The sequence below is a fragment of the Microcaecilia unicolor genome, chromosome 6 (assembly GCF_901765095.1).
Source record: "Microcaecilia unicolor chromosome 6, aMicUni1.1, whole genome shotgun sequence".
Taxonomy (NCBI): domain Eukaryota; kingdom Metazoa; phylum Chordata; class Amphibia; order Gymnophiona; family Siphonopidae; genus Microcaecilia; species Microcaecilia unicolor.
Window position 1 is genome coordinate 118,611,461 of NC_044036.1, and position 20,532 is coordinate 118,631,992.

The 20,532-nt window shown below is 46.5% G+C and overlaps 1 protein-coding gene across 1 annotated transcript in view; it reads right to left on the reverse strand.

The window, feature by feature from the left end:
- Positions 1-20,532, reverse strand: part of PRRC2C (proline rich coiled-coil 2C) — a 458,438-nt gene that overhangs the window by 64,410 nt on the left and 373,496 nt on the right. The window contains 5 exon segments of the mRNA XM_030208285.1: positions 3,606-3,742; positions 5,569-5,591; positions 5,594-5,641; positions 5,644-5,688; positions 6,232-6,435. Of these exon segments, the coding sequence (XP_030064145.1) occupies positions 3,606-3,742; positions 5,569-5,591; positions 5,594-5,641; positions 5,644-5,688; positions 6,232-6,435 (457 nt within the window).

A 20,532-nucleotide genomic window follows, 5' to 3' on the forward strand; every position in this document is an offset into this window, starting at 1 on the left:
TCCCCTGCTCTCTCTGTCAGCGGAGCTTCAGCACCCGACATAATTCCTGAACCAAAGAAGCGCTCCAAAGTGCCAACCGACGGCAGAGCAGCAGCCGCGGGAATCACTCTCTGCCTGCCTCTTCTCTTAGGCATCTTGGGGAAAGGTTTGTAAGGAAATTAAGGTACGTGGACAAGAGCGTCTTCTACACGCTCCCTCCCAGTCGCCATCTTGCCCCCCCGTCTGCCTGACATCCTCCTTGAAACACTTGTATGCTGTCCTGGACCTGGCAAAAAAAAATTCCACAGTAACCATGCATCAAAAGCCCCTATTTACCTCTCCGCATGCCACGGAATACTCAATGGCCTTATTAGTATTCATTTTAATGCAATGTGTGGCCAAGTATTCTATGCGGATTAACGCCCTTGCTCAATCCCTCTCTGCATTGCTCAGCATGTACAACCCATAATAACCAGTAATTTTCTGAATCAGACCCCTTGTGAATGTGATGTGAAAAGTGGAGGGAAAAAAATAATTGCGCTCAAAACTCCCTTAAGACAATCTAACAAAATAAGGAAACTCTCCCAAATTTTAAGATTGTGCCTCAAATCCAACTGGTGTTTGTTGCCAGCAATAAGGCTGAGAATGGCACTACCGAAGTAAATCAAAAGAAAGTGAGATGCTTGTCCTCATGCAAATTACTTGAGTCACGGGGCTACATGATTGCAATGAAAATTTCCCCCAAAATAAATAATCAAATTAATTTGGACTATCAGTGTGTTCAAGACACAGAGAGCAAGGTAACACCAAAAGTTCCTGTCTGAAAAAATTTCAGCAGGCTGCACTTAACTTCTGTGAATGCTGTGCACCGCTACAGTTCACTAGATAATGTGCTCCATCTGTGCTCCATCAATTACCTCAGGTGTGCAGTGTATCCCCAAATGCCAGCCCTATATCCTGATCTACAAGTATATGGTGAAGAATCCTTCCAGAGGGAGATTAACATGGCCTGGAACCCCAGCTCCCTAGGGACTAGCCATTGCTGAAGAATCCTGCTTGCTCACACTCATGGTGTGCAAGTAAGCACAGACTTACCACCTCCTGCTGAAGGGTCCTGTAAAATAGCCTAGTGGGAGTGGTTTAGCACAAGTTCACAGTGATGTTTGCTAGTGCCGATGCCTTGTAGGACATGGGAGCTGTGCGGACTGAGCAGTTCCAGAGTGTTGAGTCCCAAAGAGATGAATTATGTTATTAAAACTCTGGTAGGAAGAGGTCAATCACTCAAACCTGTGAGGTATGCTTCTCCAGCATCAATATTACTCAGCAAATGGAGAACTAGATCTCAAAGTCTCTCCTCTACCCCTTTTTGGTACGAAGTCTCACTTGGAGAAGGGGGTGGGTGGGGGTAGGAGAGCTCAGACTCCTTTCAGGTATATCCCTGTTCCGGGCAAAATATTGACGCTTTTACATTACAGTTCTGTGGAGCCCAAAAAAAAAGGTACTCCCAGCTCAACTGAAGCTCAGTTCCCAACTACCTCAGGAGGTATTCTATTGACTAGGCCAAGGAGTTACACAGTTAGCATATCATCCATCCACTAGAGACAGAGAAATACTGAGGCGCCAAAACTCTACAGTGCCCTTCGGGGGAGGGGGCAAATCACACACTATTTTATATCTTTGTCTCCAGCTGCTGGTCAATGGACATAATTCACAGATTCTGGATTGGTCTGGTGAGGATACCAAGAAGTGGGGTTTTTGTGGAATTGAGTTCACACCCAGCCCTAGCTGCACTCCTTTGCACAGCTCACATAAGCCCCTTGCCTGCCCGCCTTGGCTCTAGCTTCACTTTGTTTTGCCTACAAATTAAATCCTGCATATTGTACTTCAGGATCTAAAACAACAATCAAAGAATACATATTCCCAATCAGTTGACCTCATATGTTACAGAAAACCTACCCAGTGAAAATTATGCTGATTCACAAGCACTGTGCACACACTCCCCACACCCTGCACATAAATTCCTAGAGGTTGTATTAGTGAGGATAATCTACACAGCATCATATGTTTGCTGACTCACTTCAATCAAAGCCTTGCTAGATATTAAAAGACTTCACTGTTGAATGCAAATCTTTCCAGACCAAAAATCATTCATTGACATGTAGTGGTGAACATGCATAAGCAAAAAGCATCAAACTTAAAACCATTCTTTCCTCTTAGGAATGACATGTGAGTAACAATAGCTTCAACCATTAAGTGACCACCAGATGCATTGAAAAATTTGCTTCTACACCCAAGGTTTTATTTCTAGCTTGACTGAAGATGCTGTAAATGCAACATTCATGATCCCTGAACAGAATAGAGCATCAGCACAATGGTGACACCCAGCTACTTGATTTAGGGTGCTCATCTATAGGTTCCAGAAAGAGCTAGTGTGGGGCCTCTGGCTGGACAGGTAGAGGGGATTATAAAATAAGATAACCTGGGAAGTTGTAAATGAAAGCTCAAGGCACTGTAGCCAAACAGAAGAGGTTTTCAACCAAGAATGAAGTTTAAGGGGCCCTTTTACAAAGCTGCAGTGGTGCTACTGCAGCAATGATGCACGGCAAACTGGGCCTACTGTTGGGCTACCGCAGGAGCCTGGCAGTAGTTCCAGTGTATGCCGTGTGCCATTCTGGTGCTCAAAATTTATTTTATTTTGTTAGCGCCGGGGGTTTACCTGGAAGTAATCACTGCCCAGTTACCACTGGGTTAGCAGTGGTTTTTGGTCTGCAGTTTCCTTTCTTAGGGATCCTTTTACCAAGCTGTGGTTAAAGAGTGGAGGAGTGGCCTAGTGGTTAGGGTGGTGGACTTTGGTCCTGGGGAACTGAGGAACTGAGTTCGATTCCCGGCCCAGGCAGCTCCCTTGTGACTTTGGGCAAGTCACTTAACCCTTCATTGCCTGCGCATTGAGCCTGCCATGAGTGGGAAAAAGTGCGGGGTACAAATAAAAAAAAAAAAAAAGGGGGCCCTGCGGTGCCGTCGGCACATGGATGTGCCTCGTGCCAAGGCCTCCTTTTACTGCAGCAGATTAGGTTTCAAAAAAAAGAAATGGCCATGTGGTAAGTTAAGCACTTGCATGCAGCCATTTCCTGGGGGAGCCCTACTTCTTCCTTTGGAGGCGGAAAGGGCTCCCCCAGGAAATGGCTGCATGCAAGTGCTTAACTTACCACATGGCCATTTCTTTTTTTTTGAAACCTATCTGCTGCGGTAAAAGGAGGCCTTGGCACGAGACACATCCACGTGCTGACGCCACCACAGGGCCCCTTTAACCACAGCTTGGTAAAAGACCCATAAGAAAGAAAACTGCCAAACCAAAAACCACATTGTTTTTCAGAATTGCTGCTTTATACGAAGCACACTGCACCATAGCTTCTTTTTCCACATTACCATAACAGGCTGAATTTTTCAAGAGGGAATGATAGGAACAAACTAGTTTAGGACTCAGAAAAGCAGTTTTAAAGGTTTTATTTCAAAATTAACCACTTGATTTTGTTATCATATTGGCCAGTATATGAGTGTGGCTGGGAAGAGGCAGTAGTAAATAGCCAGACTAGTTATCAAGAACAGTAGTGGGATAATTTGCTTACCTGTATGGCTGTAAAGAAGTTGGAAACATATCCTGGGCCTGAGACGCTGAGGGCCCTGCTCCTAAACTTAGTTGGGCTTGATGCTGGCCTTGTAGCGGGGCATAGATGGGGATCGGGAACTGCTGGACAGAAGCAGGCTGGAATTAAAAGAAGCAAGTGTCCTAAAGCAGATAGACAATTTTCTCCAGAAAGGGTGCCCATACTAATCAGGACTCCTACACAGTGCTGAAAGGAAGCTTCAAACTGCTAAAACTGATGGGGACCCCCCCCACCCAACCAGCTGTAGATTGAAGGCCCAAGACATGAGCTTTAATCAATACAATTTAACACCAACTCCCAAAGAAAATCTTAAACAGAATTCTTGCCTCTGGTAATCATAGTGTTACTGTTTTGCTTTGTTTTATATACCTAAACTAAAAGCATGTAATTAGTTTAAAGCAGCAGAGTTTATGTTTCAACGGTTTTTATTGATGATATATAACATTCACAGAAAAGGAAATTGAGCAATTCTTTAACAAACTCTTCACCATCACAACTTCACCCCTCTGTTGCTCAACTTTATACATGCATGTACATACATTATCCGCATTTACAGTTCCCTGCCCCCGGGATCCCCATCCCTTGGTTACATGTCAACTTCAGCGTGGCACCCACTTTGATAACAACTGATTCCCAACCACTTAAAAGAAAAAAAAAAGAGAGGGGGGGGGGGGGGGGGGGGAAGCAGCAGAGTTTAAACATGTGACATGAGTGTTGAAGTGTGGGGAAAAGAAAAAAAAGCATTAGTGTATTGAGGGGTGAGAAGTAGGGGAGTACTACCCAGAATCTTGAAATATTTGGCATGTTAGCTTCTTGCTTTAACTCCCACATTCTCTTGTCTAGTTGTAGGAATATTCAATAGTAATACCCTGCTGAGAATGAAAACAACCTGAAAAAACTGAACTTTCTACAGTAAAGAATCCCAAATACAATTCTTGAAAACCCCCAAACAAGTCTGGTTTTCATGCATACCTAGATATTCAAGATATTATTTGCACAGGATAGACCAATGATTCAACAGTGTTGTGAGCTGTTATGCAACAGATCTGAGAAGTCAATGCCTAAGCTCAGTTTCTATCCCCTCAGCAGGATAGGCATCCTGTGGAGGTACAACTGGCAGCTTCCAGGGGAGGAATTCTCATCCACTGTACACTGGCAACAAGTAGTGACCTCATTCAGAAAACATGCATACCAGGTTCTGGAGTGGTCTGCAATGGCTCATGACAGCTGAACTAGAATGGATAATAATGCAGAAACAACCCTATCTTCTTGTGAATGAAAACTGATCTCATTCTATATACCAGCAGTGGCTGATCCTGATTGAACTTGAAACCCAAAGAAAAACTAATCAAATCTAAATATTTTCTTAAATTGTAAATTTTCCTAATTTTCTGTAAGCCACATTGTGCCTACATGTGTGGGAAAATGTGGAATACAAATGAACCATAAATAAATAAAAAGCATCCTATTAAAAAACTGATGTCTCGTTGACCACTCAGTTTTTCTACTAGGACTACAAGAGCTGGGCCTGGCCTGAAAGGGCACAATACAACAGGGTCAGATTGACCACAGTTTTATAGGGCTTGTGTATACAGGGTTCCTCAAAAATCTACTTTGATCTCTATATATATATATATATAATATGCAATCCTTATGCAAAATCTTTAAAACCTGTTCTATTCCTTACCACCTAGATGCAAGTTATATGATCTGTATTCCATTTCTACTAGCTAAAGGTATCCTGGTTTTATTACTTTTCACTATCATTGACAGGAAGTGGCTGGCTTTCAATAAAATAGTTGTTACATTTTGGAAAAAAATTAATTCTACTGCAGCTGTTTTATGTAAATTTTCAGAGTTTAGTTATCCTACACACCAGACTTGGTAGGCATTTGCGAACAGTTTACAGTAATACATTGCTAACCTGGGAGAGGCCCGGCTGGAACCTTGCTGCTGTGCTAGAGAGGGTGGAGCAAGACGGGCATGCTGAGCACCAAGAGATGACTGGTATCCATATAGAATGCAGGGATCTGAGCAGCAGGAGCTGAAAAATGGCAGAGCACATCATTCTCTTTATTCACACTCGGTTCTAGATGACTGCACAGCTATACTATGTACTAAGCAAGTTAATGTGTTTGAGTGTTTCATGGAGCACAAAAACTATATGCAATTGCATAACCTTGATTTAAAGAGAACCAAGTTTAAGGACTGGAGGAAGATTGGAGGCTATTACCAGGCTGGTGTCACACCAGTTAGATTAGTCCCTTAGATTTAATACTTATGCTTATATGTCATTCTTTCAATTATCAAGATAGTAGAGCGCAGATTACAACAAAAACATTCTACAACATTTGACAAATCAATACATAGAATAAATATATAAAATAAAAATAAGAGACGTATAGAAACATCAATCAACATACACAACAAAATCAAAGTTACAGCCTTGCCCTGCTCATTTATAGCTGTTATGTGTATATTTCAAAAATTAAAGAGAAAAGAAACAATGATATCCTAACTGTTAAAGAATCCATAGAACACAAAACACATTTTCTGCATTGCTATGATCTCATGGTAGGCAGCTCACCTGCTGCAGCCTGTGACACAAAGACCTGTGGGCTTTGCTGCTGCTGGGCCATGAGGGATGGCATGCAGCTGAGTTGAGAGAAATGGCTGGTTGAAGCCATACTACTGGTCTGCAACTGCTGTGGTTTCACTTTACAGATGTTAGGAGGGTCTGATGTACTGGTGGTCTTGGTGCTCAGAGAAGAGGTAGTATATGTCCCTGCTCCTAGATGGGGTAGAAGGAAGAAGATACATTAAGTCAGTGTTTTACAGTATTAGTGCTGCAACAAGGAACATATATTTGGCAAACCAGTTTTGATTTCTCCAGCCCTCATCAGGGTCTAATACAAAAATCTCTCTCTCCAAGTAGTTAAGTATAAAGCTATTCCTAGAGAAAATTAACTCCTATAGGAAGAGGGCGAGTTTGTGGAGGATCAATATCCTGTCATCCTGGGAAAACACTTATTACAGGTGACAACAGCTTTCTCCACAGAGGACAAGGATATACAGTTTTCACAAGTGGAAATATCCAACTAAAGCTCCTCTAACAAAAAAGAAAAAACCCCCAGAAAAGAATGTCAATAGGCAATAAAGCACGCTTTATCGGAAATAGATCTTTTCTGCATAATTCTGTTTTCTTTTAAATCAAGCATCCCTGGGAGGATGGAGATAAATCTGAACCTAAAAAGATCTGCAAGGCAACTGACCGTCTACTGTTGTGCTGGAATTCCCCTCTAAGCAGTTAATAGGATGTGAATATATAGACAAGTTCACATTGCAGCCTTATGGATCTCTTCCATGGAGACCTATTGTGAGCTGCTAATGCCATTTGGGTTCTGGCATTATAAACTGTGACAACCTTTCAAGATCAAGCCTGCCTTAATATAAATTAAAGAAATACAGTCTGGTATCTAATTAGGCTGACCAGTATTTGCTGGACTCTATTAGGTGTGCTGGAAGGCGAGAGCTCTCATGCACTTGCTGGTTCCTGTGGGCTACGTCACCCGAGTGACATATGCAACCTATCTCTGCTGGGACTGGTACACTATCCTGAAGCCACGCCTACATTTGAGCAACAGCATTACCTTTCTTCATCTGGGTAGAACCCCTAGGCAAGCTTTTCCACTGGCAGGCCATCACTGAAGGGCCATGCCAAAGGGCTCTGTGTGGGAGACCTGCGATACTGTCCACAGCACTTTTTTTGCAGCCTAGCCAATGGTTAACCCATAGATTTGTAAGAGTCTGGGCTGTTTTCTACATACTTCTTTCTTTGAAGCATATGCGTCTATTTCAGTTGTGATGAGTTACTGCTGTTATGGCTTTTGTAATCATATTAATAAACTTTCAGTGTGATTGTCTTTTGTCCTCCGTAATGTTTCTATTAGTCCCCCTAATACCGGCCCCCCCCCCCCCCAACGTTCTCTCCTGTGCAACACTGATGACAGGTTCAGGTCAAAATAAGATCCTTCTTTGTATGATTTACTTGTTGACTGTGCTCCTGACTTGCTTTGCATTACTGAGACTCGGATTTTGCTTATGGACGCAATCTTAATCAGTTGAGGGCTATTATGTTGTTTTCTATAAAACTAGGTATGTGGCGTGTGGGGGTGTGGTCTTGGTGTGTTCAAAATTAAGTGGTGTGGTAGCTGTGTTAGTCCACTCTTAAAGGTAATAAATAGAAATAAAATGACACAAAGAAAAGAAGATACCAACTTTTTATTGGACTAGCTTAAGTCATTTTTGATTAGCTTCAAAGCTTCTGGGTGCAGAAACCCAAAGGAGAGATACTGGATAGGAGGGGAGAGATTAGTAAGCTCTACTCAGGAGACAGACCTTGGGGTGTTGGTGTCTGAGGATCTAAAGGTGAAGAAACAATACGACAAGGCGACGCCGTGGCCATAAGGATGCTAGGCTGCATAGAGAGGGGAATAACCAGCAGAAGAAAGGAGGTATTGATACCCCTCTACAAGTCGCTGGTGAGGCCCCGCTTGGAGTATTGCGTTCAGTTTTGGAGGCCGTATCTTGCTAAAATGTAAAGAGACTGGAAGTGGTGCAAAGAAAAGCTACAAAATAGTATGGGATTTAAAATGCAAACCGTACGAGGAGAGACTTGCTGACCTGAACATGTATACCTTGGAGGAAAGAAGAAACAGGGGTGACATGATACAGACGTTCAAATATTTGAAAGGTATTAAACCGCAACTGAACCTTTTCCGGAGATGGGAAGGCGGTAGACCTAGAGGACATGAATTGAGGTTGAAGGGGGGCAGATTCAGGACTAATGTCAGGAAGTATTTTTTCACGGAGAAGGTGGTGGATATGTGGAATGCCCTCCCTAGGGAGGAAGTGGTGGAGATGAAAACGATAATGCAATTCAAACATGCGTGGGATAAACACAAAGGAATCCTGTTTAGAAGGAATGGTTCCATGGAATCTTAGCAGAGATTGTTTGACGACTTATCTAGGAACACGTATTGTATGACAAATTCCTAGACCCCTGATGCAGGCCGGCAGGGCTGAAACACGAGTCGTGTCGGGTCTCTTTTACTGTTTTAGAAGTTTTTTTTTTAATAAAGCCTTTATTTGGACACCATCTGTGAGAGGTTCCTTTTTTTTGCTCTACTGTTTTATGCCTGGCATTTTTCCTTCAGTGGAGTATTTGCCTTCTGTTGGTGACTAACAATGGGTGGTACAGAGTCAGTTGGGATAAATGGGTGGCTAAACTCAATGCACATTCTGGTCTAAGTTACAGTCTGTGTAGCAAGCTAGTCCAGGTGCAGAGTGGTGTAGTCAGTCAACTTATGTATTAAAGGCTTGAGTTGGGAGAAGAGTCAGGCTTTCACCTTAAGCAGAAGTAGTCTTGAGTTAGACGTAGCCCCTCTGGGAGTAAATTCCAGAATGTGGGGGACTACTCCTAAGGCGGCACACTAGCGGGTATTACATCGTACAATTTTTTTTTATGAGGATACAGATACTGATGCTCCTTGAGAGGACCTTCTATGTCTCAAAGTTGTGTAAAGGGCTAACTTATTCTTTAGTACTCTAGCCATTTGTCTGAGGACCTTGAAAATCAGAGTTTTAAATTTAGCCTGTAGGGTACTGGTAGCCACTGTAGGTTTTGTAGGAAGGGTGTTATGTGGGAGTATGGAAGGAAGTTCCGAAGTAGCAGAGGAACCCAGGCAAAGTGCCCTCTTTAACAGCCATACAACATAAACCTACCTTTGGGGTGTGTGAGAGGACTACTTAGGTTTAGGCAGTTGATGGATGAAGGAAGGTTTTTTGAGTTACAAGGAGTGTATGACCACTCAATGGGTGATGGTTATACAAGTTTATCATTACTTGGGAAAGCAGGTATGTAAAAGAGAGGATGTAGAAGATAGGGAAATACTGGCAAATCTACGGATCTCTAGAAGTGATCTAAGAGGGCAATGACCACATTTTATTACTATTTCTGTAGGTAGGGATTCCAAAAACAAATTTTTGTTAGTGGGGAAAGAGATCTTGGAGAGAGCCTAAGTGAGAGGGAATGGAGAAGACTCACTGAAGAAGAGTTGAAGCTCTCCCTTTGTGTGTCAATTAAAGACAGCACCTATAAGGTGATGACTAGATGGTATCTTACCACTTCACAATTGAATAAAGCAAAGATACTTACTCTAGCAGGTATTCTCCGAGGACAGCAGGCTTCATATTCTCACAAGTGGGTGACGCCGATCCTGTTGCCCTGTCCAGCATTTTGCTAAATGCCAGACCGGGTGACACGGTCTGGCATATATGGTGGTTATGTCCCCAAATATGAGCTTATTTTGGGGGGGGGGGGGGGAGGTTTTAAAGGTAGTAGCTGAAGGTGTGAGCCGATTCAAGGGATCAGGATCCAAGGGTGTGCAGTTGTTGGTGGTTTTTTGGGTGGTGGGGGCAGTGGAAAAAGGACTTGAGCGATAGGAATATCAGCAGCTCAGAGTGAATTAATGCAGTGTTTGTGTTGCTGTTCTAATGTATATAAAGTCAAGCTCTACTAAAGGATTCTATGAATCTAAAGTTGCCGATTCATACTGCCATAGTGATGATTGTGCTACTACTGTAAAGTGAGTCACACTATTTGACCTCATAGTATACCAATATATCAGAATCACTGCTGTATAAACATTTATAGGTTGCCCTATGCTGACAAGATCAAGAAGCTGTGGATCAGAATGAAGAGACTCTCTCCCTTGCAAGACACATTATTGAGCTTTTCTTTCTCACTGTATAGTAGGTTTAAAGCACACAGCCACAACAGTCTGTGGTCACAAATATCCCTGGTAGAAGCTGGGATAGCATCTCAAAAGTTATCACAGGTCCACCTGATCATGTGTTTTTTTTTTACATTCCTTTCCTTTTTCCACCAGTATTTTAAGGTTACCATGTTTCTCTTGAAGAAACAACTCACAGACCTACAACCTTGAACAAAATGTTTCACATGTAATGGTAAGAAGGTATGCAGGGGACCAGTATGGCATTTGGCAAACCTTCCTCTCAAGAAGGTTCAGGGTAGAAACCATCCCTCCCCAAGGGTCAAAGAGTGGGTCCACATCCTTTAGTCTTCCTTCAGAAGCAGATTTAACTACTGATGACTAGTGCAATGGTTGCTGTTTAACATATGGGAGCCTTGGAACCCGTGCATAGACTTAACTTTCTATTTACATTCTCACCTGCAATTTCATTAATGTTGTGAATAGGCACCATTAAAGATTCCTAAGGAAAGGAGTTAGGGAATGGCTCAAGTAATTAGAAAATGACCAGCATTAGTGTCCTAGGCTCTATTATCAACTCTCCAACTAAATGGAATAGTGTCTACAATTTTCTCAAAAAAGAAAAAAAACTGAGCACTCTTCTGGTGGAGACTCTCTTCCTTTGAGAGAACTCTGAAGAGAGTATGAATAGATTCAGACGCAGATTTAGAAAAAGGATCTGAGAATGCACCTGGGCTGGCAAACAAGGCTTCTATGATGGTTTTCTCTTGATGCACACTAGTACTTATGCCAATGCCCTTGACGCCTCAGCACCAAAGCCATCCACATAATGCTGCGAGCTCTAGGACTGGCTGAACCTATCCCTCTATTTTGGCATCTATGTAGCCTTGTCAGATAGCGATTCATCATTTCTAGGACCTTTCTTGTTTCAAGTCTTCAAAGACTGCCCATGCTAATGATACTGGAATGCAGAAGGACAGGAGACATCCTTCTGACTTACTCGACTTGTTATCAGTGGCTGGAATCTGGAAAACTGATGAGATTCCAATACCTGCTCACAGGGATGCATAGGATGATGACTACACCAGTCTTGTTCCTGGTGCTATGCAGATGAGGCCTAATGGCATCTCGTCTTTGTTCAATATTAAGGGGTCTTTGATGCAGCTTTTCAATGCAGAAAGAATCCTGCAACTGCATGAATGAAATTCAATGACTGATTGTTCCAATGGCCTCTATCAATGCATAACCTGAGCATAATTATGTTTTCTCAATGTGAATACATCCCCAGCATCTGATAACATAGTAGATGACAGCAGATAAAGACCTGAACGGTCCATCCAGTCACACACTACCAATTCATGATTAAAAACAATGAATGTTGTAAAAAGTATGTATACTTGATCCTGATCTCGTTGCCATTTTTGGGACACAGACCACAGAAGACCCATCTGCCACTGACCATTAAGTTCCAACTACTAGAATTGATGTCTAAGGCCCAGTGCATTTTTTCTAGCAAAAAAGGTGCTGGTACTCAACTGCCAGGCCACCCTTCTGGGGTGATCACTGAGGGACCACCTCACAATAGCCAGGCCCCCTGCAACCAGTCACAGAATCTATGACAAGGCAGGAATTGGTGTGTAGAGCCTGAGCTCTTTCATTAAAACTTGGGGTCCATGGGTCAATTTTAGCAGGACATGGAAAAGGTACCGTACTCAGTACCCCCAAGTACCCTCTCAAAAAAAGCCCTCTCCAGCACATCCTAATCTATACTGTCATACACAGGACATAGACTGTGGAAAGACTTTCCAGCAATGGCCTTAGTTCCTTATAGCTGGAGTCACACTGTCTTAAGCACCACTCAACAAAATCAACATGAATGCAATCATTTAATTTTCATTTTTATAACCATCCTCTTTCAAGTTAGGGTAATGCTCCAGGGTCCTCAAGAGTTTTATGTCATTCACTGTACTTTGATCAGTCTTAGATGAACTCAATAGTTTATAGTTTATTAAAAGCTTGCTAATATGACTAGGGATGACGTGTTCAGGCTCAAGACACACCAGCAACAAGACATCACTCACTTCTTGAAGCCACTGGGAGTCTTCTGTATCTAAAACACTGGACGAAAATAGTCAAAGTGCCACTGATTTCTTACTGCCTACGCCAGATATCATCTGATGCACCAAGAATTAAGGAAACTTTAAAACCGATTGAAACCCCTAACAGAGAGCACTAAAAGGATGGAAAACAAAATGGAAGTTAACATGAAAGAATTAAATACACCTAAAAACTGAGAAAAACTAATGCAAAAAAATATCAATTCCACTGCAGAAAAACAGAACTGGAGTGGTCTTGCATGACAATGCAGATGCAATAAATCCTATACATGCCCAGCTCTAGAAAGCTCTGTTTACATATAGCCGGTTCAGGATCCAGACGACGTCACTATGCATGAGGACTGTATGCCGGTACAATGTACAGGAGGAAGGAATGTAGGAAAGGGCCTCTGTATTATAATTTAGAAATTTAAAGTGACATTTTAGATACAGTAGATAGTCCCCTGTTCTGAGAGCTGCAGTTCAGTTTTGGCAAAGTACATTTATTTATTGTATTTATTGCATAGTTTCTATACCACACTATCAATTCTAGGTGGTTTACAGCTAAAACATGCATAATAAAATAAAACAAAAGAACCAAGAACATATGAACAGCCATACTGGGTCAGGTCAATGGTCCATCTAGCCCAGTATCCTGTTTCCAACAGTGACCAATCCAGGTCACAAGTACCTGTCAGAAACCCAAATAGTGGCAATATTCCATGTTACCAATACTAGGGCAAGAAGTAGCTTTCCTCATGTCTGTCAATAGCAGAATATGGACTTTTCCTCCAGGAACTTGTCAAAACCTTTCTTAAACCCAGATATGCTAACTGCTGTTACTGCATCCTCTGGCAAAGAGTTTCAGAGCTTAACTATTTGTTGAGTGAAAAAATATTTCCTCCTATTTGTTTTAAAAGTATTTCCATGTAACTTCCTTGAGTGTCCCTAATTTTTGTACTTTTGGAACAACAACAAAAAAAAATCGATTCACTTGTACTCATTCTACACAACTCAGGATTTTGTAGACCTCAATCATCTGTCTCTTTTCCTAGCTGAAGAGCCCTAAGCTCTTTAGCCTTTCCTCATATAAAAGGAGTTCCTTCCCCTTTACCCCTTTACCCAAGGTACTTCATCTCTTGTTTAACTTCAATCTTAGAACCTTCCAGATCAATTTGTACTGGAAATGATAGGTTAGTGAATGATACATACCTGTAGCAGGTGTTCTCCGAGGACAGCAGGCTGATTGTTCTCACGACTGGGGTGATGTCCGCGTCAGCCCCCCACCAACCGGAAGAAGCTTCGCGGGCGGTCCGCACGCAGGGCACGCCCACCGCGCATGCGCGGCCGTCTTCCCGCCCGTGCGCGACCGCTCCCGCCAGTTGAATGACAAGCAAAATTATGAAACGCAACTCCAAAGGGGAGGAGGGAGGGTAGGTGAGAACAATCAGCCTGCTGTCCTCGGAGAACACCTGCTACAGGTATGTATCATTCACTTTCTCCGAGGACAAGCAGGCTGCTTGTTCTCACGACTGGGGATCCCTAGCTCTCAGGCTCACTCAAGACAAGAACCCAGGTCAATTGAACCTCGCAACGGCGAGGGTATAACAGAAATTGACCTACGAAGAACAACTAACTGAGAGTGCAGCCTGACCAGAATAAATTCGGGTCCTGGAGGGTGGAGTTGGATTTACACCCCAAACAGATTCTGCAGCACCGACCTGCCCGAACCCGACTGTCGCGTCGGGATCCTGCTGGAGGCAGTAATGTGATGTGAATGGTGTGGACAGATGACCACGTCGCAGCCTTGCAAATCTCTTCAATAGTGGCTGACTTCAAGTGAGCCACCGACGCTGCCATGGCTCTGACACTATGAGCCGTGACATGGCCCTCTAGAGTCAGCCCAGCCTGGGCATAAGTGAAGGAAATGCAATCTGCTAGCCAATTGGAGATGGTGCGTTTCCCGACAGCGACCCCTAGCCTGTTAGGTCAAAAGAAACAAACAATTGGGCGGACTGTCTGTGGGGCTGTGTCCGCTCCAAGTAGAAGGCAATGCTCTCTTGCAGTCCAATGTGTGCAACTGACGTCAGCAGGGCGGGTATGCGGCCTGGGGAAGAATGTTGGCAAGACAATTGACTGGTTAAGATGGAACTCCGACACCACCTTCGGCAGGAACTTTGGGTGGGTGCGGAGCACTACTCTGTTGTGATGAAATTTGGTATATGGAGCATGAGCTACCAGGGCTTGAAGCTCACTGACCCTACGAGCTGAAGTAACTGCCACCAAGAAAATGACCTTCCAGGTCAAGTACTTCAGATGGCAGGTATTCAGTGGCTCAAAGGAGGTTTCATCAGCTGGGTGAGGACGACGTTGAGATCCCATGACACTGTAGGAGGCTTGATAGGGGGCTTTGACAAAGCAAGCCTCTCATGAATCGAACGACTAAAGGCTCTCCAGAGATGGCTTTACCTTCCACACGATAATGGTAAGCACTAATCGCACTAAGGTGATTCCTTACTGAGTGGTCTTGAGGCCAGACTCTGATAAGTGCAGAAGGTATTCAAGCAGGTTCTGTGCAGGGCAAGAACGAGGTTCTAGGGCCTTGCTCTCACACCAAACGACAAACCTCCTCCACTTCAAAAAGTAACTCTTTTTAGTGGAATCCTTCCTAGAGGCAAGCAAGACACGGGAGACACCCTCAGACAGACCCAACGCAGTGAAGTCTACGCCCTCAACATCCAGGCCGTGAGAGCCAGGGACTGAAGGTTGGGGTGCAGCAACGCTCCGTCGTTCTGCGAAATGAGAGTCGGAAAACACTCCAATCTCCACGGTTCTTCTGAGGACAACTCCAGAAGAAGAGGGAACCAGATCTAACGGGGCCAAAAGGGCGCTATCAGAATCATGGTGCCGTGGTCTTGCTTGAGCTTCAGTAAGGTCTTCCCCACCAAAGGTATGGGAGGATAAGCATACAGGAGGCCGGTTCCCCAATGGAGGAGAAAGGCATCCGACGCTAGCCTGCCATGTGCCTGTAGTCTGGAACAGAACAGAGGCAGCTTGTGGTTGGTCTGAGAGGCGAAAAGGTCCACCGAGGGGGTGCCCCACTCTCGGAAGATCTTGCGTACCACTCTGGAATGAAGCGACCACTCGTGCGGTTGCAATGACTCTGCTCAGTCTGTCGGCCAGACTGTTGTTTACGCCTGCCAGGTATGTGGCTTGGAGAAGCATGCCGAACCGGCCGGCCCAGCGCCACATCCCGACGGCTCCTGACACAGGGGGCGAGATCCGGTGCCCCCCTGCTGTTGGTGTAATACATTGCAACCTGATTGTCTGTCCGAATTTGGATAATTTGGCAGGACAGCCGATCTCTGAAAGCCTTCAGTGCGTTCCAGATTGCTTGGAGCTCCAGGAGGTTGATCTGCAGATCCTTTTCCTGGAGGGACCACAGACCCTGGGTGTGTAGCCCATCGACATGAGCTCCCCACCCCAGGCGAGATGCATCCGTCGTCAGCACTTTCGTGGGCTGCAGAATTGGAATGGTCGTGCGGCAACTGGTGGAGAGGCGGATGACATCTTCTAGATTCCCGGTGGCTTGGAACCACTGGGAAGCTAGGGTCCATTGAGCAGATCTCATGTGAAGACGAGCCATGGGAGTCACATGAACTGTGGAGGCCATGTGACCCAGAAGTCTCAACAGCTGCCGAGCTGTGACCTGCTGAGACGCTCTGGTCCGCGAAGCCAGGACAGGAGGTTGTTGGCCCTCGCTTCGGGAAGGAAGGCCTGAGCCGTCTGGGTATTCAGCAGAGCTCCTATGAATTCCAGAGACTGGGTTGGCTGGAGATGGGACTTTGGGTAATTTATCACAAACCCCAGCAGCTCCAGGAGTTGAGTAGTGCACTGCATGGACCGGAGGGCTCCTGCCTCCGAGGTGTTCTTGACCAGGCAATCGTCGAGATATGGGAACACGTGCACTCCCAGCTTGCGTAGATATGCCGCCACACCACGAGGCACTTTTGTAAACACTCGTGGGGCAGAGGCGAGCCCAAAGGGCAGCACACAATACTGAAGTGCCGTGCGCCCAGGCGGAATCTGAGATACTGTCTGTGAGCTGGCAGTATCGGGATGTGAGTGTATGCGTCCTTTAAATCCAGGGAACATAGCCAATCGTTTTTCTGAATCATTGGCAGAAGGGTGCCCAAGGAAAGCATCCTGAACTTCTCTTTGACCAGGAATTTGTTCAGGCCTCTCAGGTCTAGGATGGGACGCATCCCCCCTGTTTTCTTTTTCCACAAGCAAGTACCTGGAATAGAATCCCTGCCCTTCCTGCCTGGGTGGTACGGGCTCGACCGCATTGGCGCTGAGAAGGGCGGAGAGTTCCTCTGCAAGTACCTGCTTGTGATGGGAGCTGAAGGATTGAGCTCCCGGAGGACAATTTGGTGGCAGGGAGGCCAAATTCAGGGCGTATCCGCACCGCACTATTTGGAGAACCCATTGGTCGGAGGTTATGAGAGGCCACCTTTAGTGAAAAAATTTTAACCTCCCCCCGACCGGCAGATCGTCCGGTACGGACACTTGAGGGCGGCTATGTTCCCGTGGATCCAGTCAAAAGCCCGTCCCCGGCTTTTGCTGTGGAGGCGCAGGGGGCTGCTTAGGCGCACGCTGTTGACGAGAACGAGCTCGCTGGGGCTGTCCCTGTGCCTGACGAGGCCTTCGGGCCGGCTGGGTGTACCTACGCTTTGCAAAAGAATAGGGTGCAGCCTGCCGGGCCGGGGAAAAACGTCCACCTGCTGAGGTGGATGCTGAAGGCGCCCGGTGGGAGAGCTTGTCGAGGGCGGTTTCCCGCTGATGCAGTTGGTCCACCAGCTGCTCGACCTTCTCACCAAAAATGTTATACCCCGGCAAGGGACGTCGGCCAGTCTCTGCTGGGTGCGGTTGTCCAGGTCAGAGGCACGCAGCCATGAGAGCCTGCGCATCACTATACCTTGGGCCGCAGCACGAGATGCCACGTCACAGGTGTCATAGATACCCCTGGACAGGAACTTTCTGCACGCCTTCAGCTGCCTGACCACCTCCTGATAAGGCCTGGACTGCTCCGGCGGGAGCTTATCGACCAGGTCCGCCAGTTGCTTCACATTGTTCCGCATGTGGATGCTCGTATAGAGCTGGTATGACTGGATGCGGGTCACGAGCATGGAGGATTTGTAGGCCTTCCTCCCAAACGAGTCCAGAGTGCGAGACTCCCGCCCTGGGGGCGCCGAGGCGGTATCCCTCGAACTCCGTGCCCTCTTGAGAGCAGAATCCACGACCGCCGAGTCATGGGGCAATTGGGGCCGCATTAACTCTGGGTCAGAGTGGATTCTGTACTGGGATTCCGCTTTCTTGGGGATGATGGGATTAGATAGCGGTCTCATCCAGTTCCGAAGCAGTGTCTCTTTGAGGACATTGTGCAACGGCACCGTGGAGGACTCTCTAGGTGGTGATGGATAGTCGAGGACCTCGAGCATCTCAGCCCTCGGCTCATCCACAGAGACCACGGGGAAGGGAATGCAAATCGACATGTCCCTTACAAAGGAGGCAAAGGAGAGGCTCTCCGGGGGTGAGAGTTTCCTCTCCGGTGAAGGCGTGGGGTCAGAGGGAAGATCCGCAGACTCCTGTGAGGAGAAATATCTGGGGTCCTCCTCTTCCCCCCACGAGGCCTCTTCCTCGGTATCGGACATGAGCTCATGTAGCTGAGTCCTTAACCGGGCCCGGCTTGACGTCGAGGCACCGAGGCCTCGGTGTCGTCGAGCGGTGGACTCCCGCGCCGGCGGGGACAAAGCTCCCTCCATCGACGTGGACTCCACCTGCGTGGCGGTCGAGACCGGCGCCGCAAGCGGCGGCGGCAACGGCCTCAGCACCGGGCTAGAGGGCGCAAGCACCCCCGGCGCCGGCACAGCCTGGCGCATCAGCCCTTCCAGGATCCCCCGAAAGGATGGCTCGGAGGCACTCGTCCAGGCCCGCTGTCGGGAAAGACGTGGGGGCCGGTAGAGGCGTCGGTGCCGGAAGCTGCTCAGGTCCAGGAGACTGCACCGAAGTGCTGGGACCCTGCCGTGTCGGTACCTCCACCACCGAGGGGGACATGTCCTCTCGACGCGGACGCTTCGGCGTCGACTCCTCCCCAGTACCGAGTGTCGAGGGCGACCGGTGACGGTGCTTCTTAGTCTTCTTGCGGTGCCCGTCACCGGTGCCGGGCGGTATGGAGGAGGAGGAGGTCGATCCCCCTCGGTCCCGGATCAGATAGGGTTCGGTCCCGAGGGCCGCGGGCTGAGGGAGTGACCGGGGCCGACTGCCCACGCGGCCTCTCACCTCTACCCTCACCGGAGGACCGGCGGGCCGACGGGACCTGTTCTCCTGGGGTCGATGCCATCGGTGCCGATGTCTCGGGCGTCGATACCGATGCCGTCGAGGTCGATGTCAAGGGGCTGGTGCAAGTTCCAAAAAGACGGTCCCGCAGAACTTGCCTCGCAACCTGAGTCCGTTTCCGGAGACCGAGACACAGAGAACACGACTTGATATTGTGCTCCGGCCCGAGGCACCAATCATGGGTGTCGGTCTGCGAGATCGGCCAGCCGCACCGACCACACTTTTAAAATCCACTCGGGACCTTCGAGGACATCGACGGAAAAATCGTGTCGACGAAGTTAAAGTTGTCGATGGTGGCGGAAATCACACCTCGAAAAAATAAATCGATCGCGCGGCCACAAGGCCGCAACGCGACGCCCTCGCTAGAAAACGAGGGAAAAGGAGCGCGTGCTCTCTCTTTTTTTTTTTGGAAAAAAGAAACTGGAGCGCGCGGCAACCAAAACTAAACGAAAAAAATCAACAAAATCGCGTAAACGCGACGGTCTTTCCGGGGCTGTGAAGAGAGAGCGGCGACGGCACGACTCTCTCCAGGCGCGGAAAAGAAAAGACTGGCGGGAGCAGTCGCGCACGGGCGGGAAGACGGCCGCGCATGCGCGGTGGGCATGCCCTGCGTGCGGACCGCCCGCGAAGCTTCTTCCGGTTGGTGGGGGGCTGACGCGGACGTCACCCCAGTCGTGAGAACAAGCAGCCTGCTTGTCCTCGGAGAAAGATTTAGTATCTGATAGAAACATTAGCCGAGTCTTGGCCATGTCAAGTTTAACTCTGTTTGCTGTTGACATACAAAGATGCAAACAATTAAGTGCATCTCCTACAGACCTTTAGAAAGGGGAAAAAATGGACTTGCATAAATCTATGGCACAGGTACTAACGCGTGACATACCGGTACAATGTACAGGAGGAAGGAATGTAGGAAAGGGCCTTTGTATTACAATTTTGAAATTTAAAGCAAGTGACATTTTAGGTACAGAAGATATTCCCCAGTTCAAAGGGTTTTACAATCAATTTGTCCTTGAAGCAAGAGAGGGTAAGGTAATACTTGCTCAAAGACACAAGGAATATCAGTGATGTGGATCTGAGTCCTGCCTTCCTTAGTTTTCAACCGTCTGTTCTAAAGGCCAGGCTACTACTACTACTAGCTAACATTTCTAAAGCGCTACTAGGGTTACGCAGCGCTGTACAATTTAAACATAGAAGGACAGTCCCTGCTCAAAGAGCTTACAATCTAAAAGACAAGAGAACAAACTAAAGACAAGTGAACAATCTAGAGGACGAGTGAACAGTTAATCTGATAGGGTGGATAGATTGGGGCATTTTATATTTCTCGAGCGGTTAGGCGCCGAAGGCAGCATTGAAGAGGTGAGTTTTAAGCAGAGATTTGAAGATGGGTAGGGAGGGGGCTACTCCTCTATAACCTGCCACACTGGTTTTACTTAACTTTTCATTTTAGAAGACATTCATTTTATACTTCTAGTACCTCTAAGTTTTTTGTTTTTTTTTTTAACTCTGAGCAATGCAAGACTGTTCTGCTCTTTCATCTGAACTATGCAAGGATAAGAGCAGGAAACTGACATTTTGATTTCAATGTGCGATGGCGGTGGT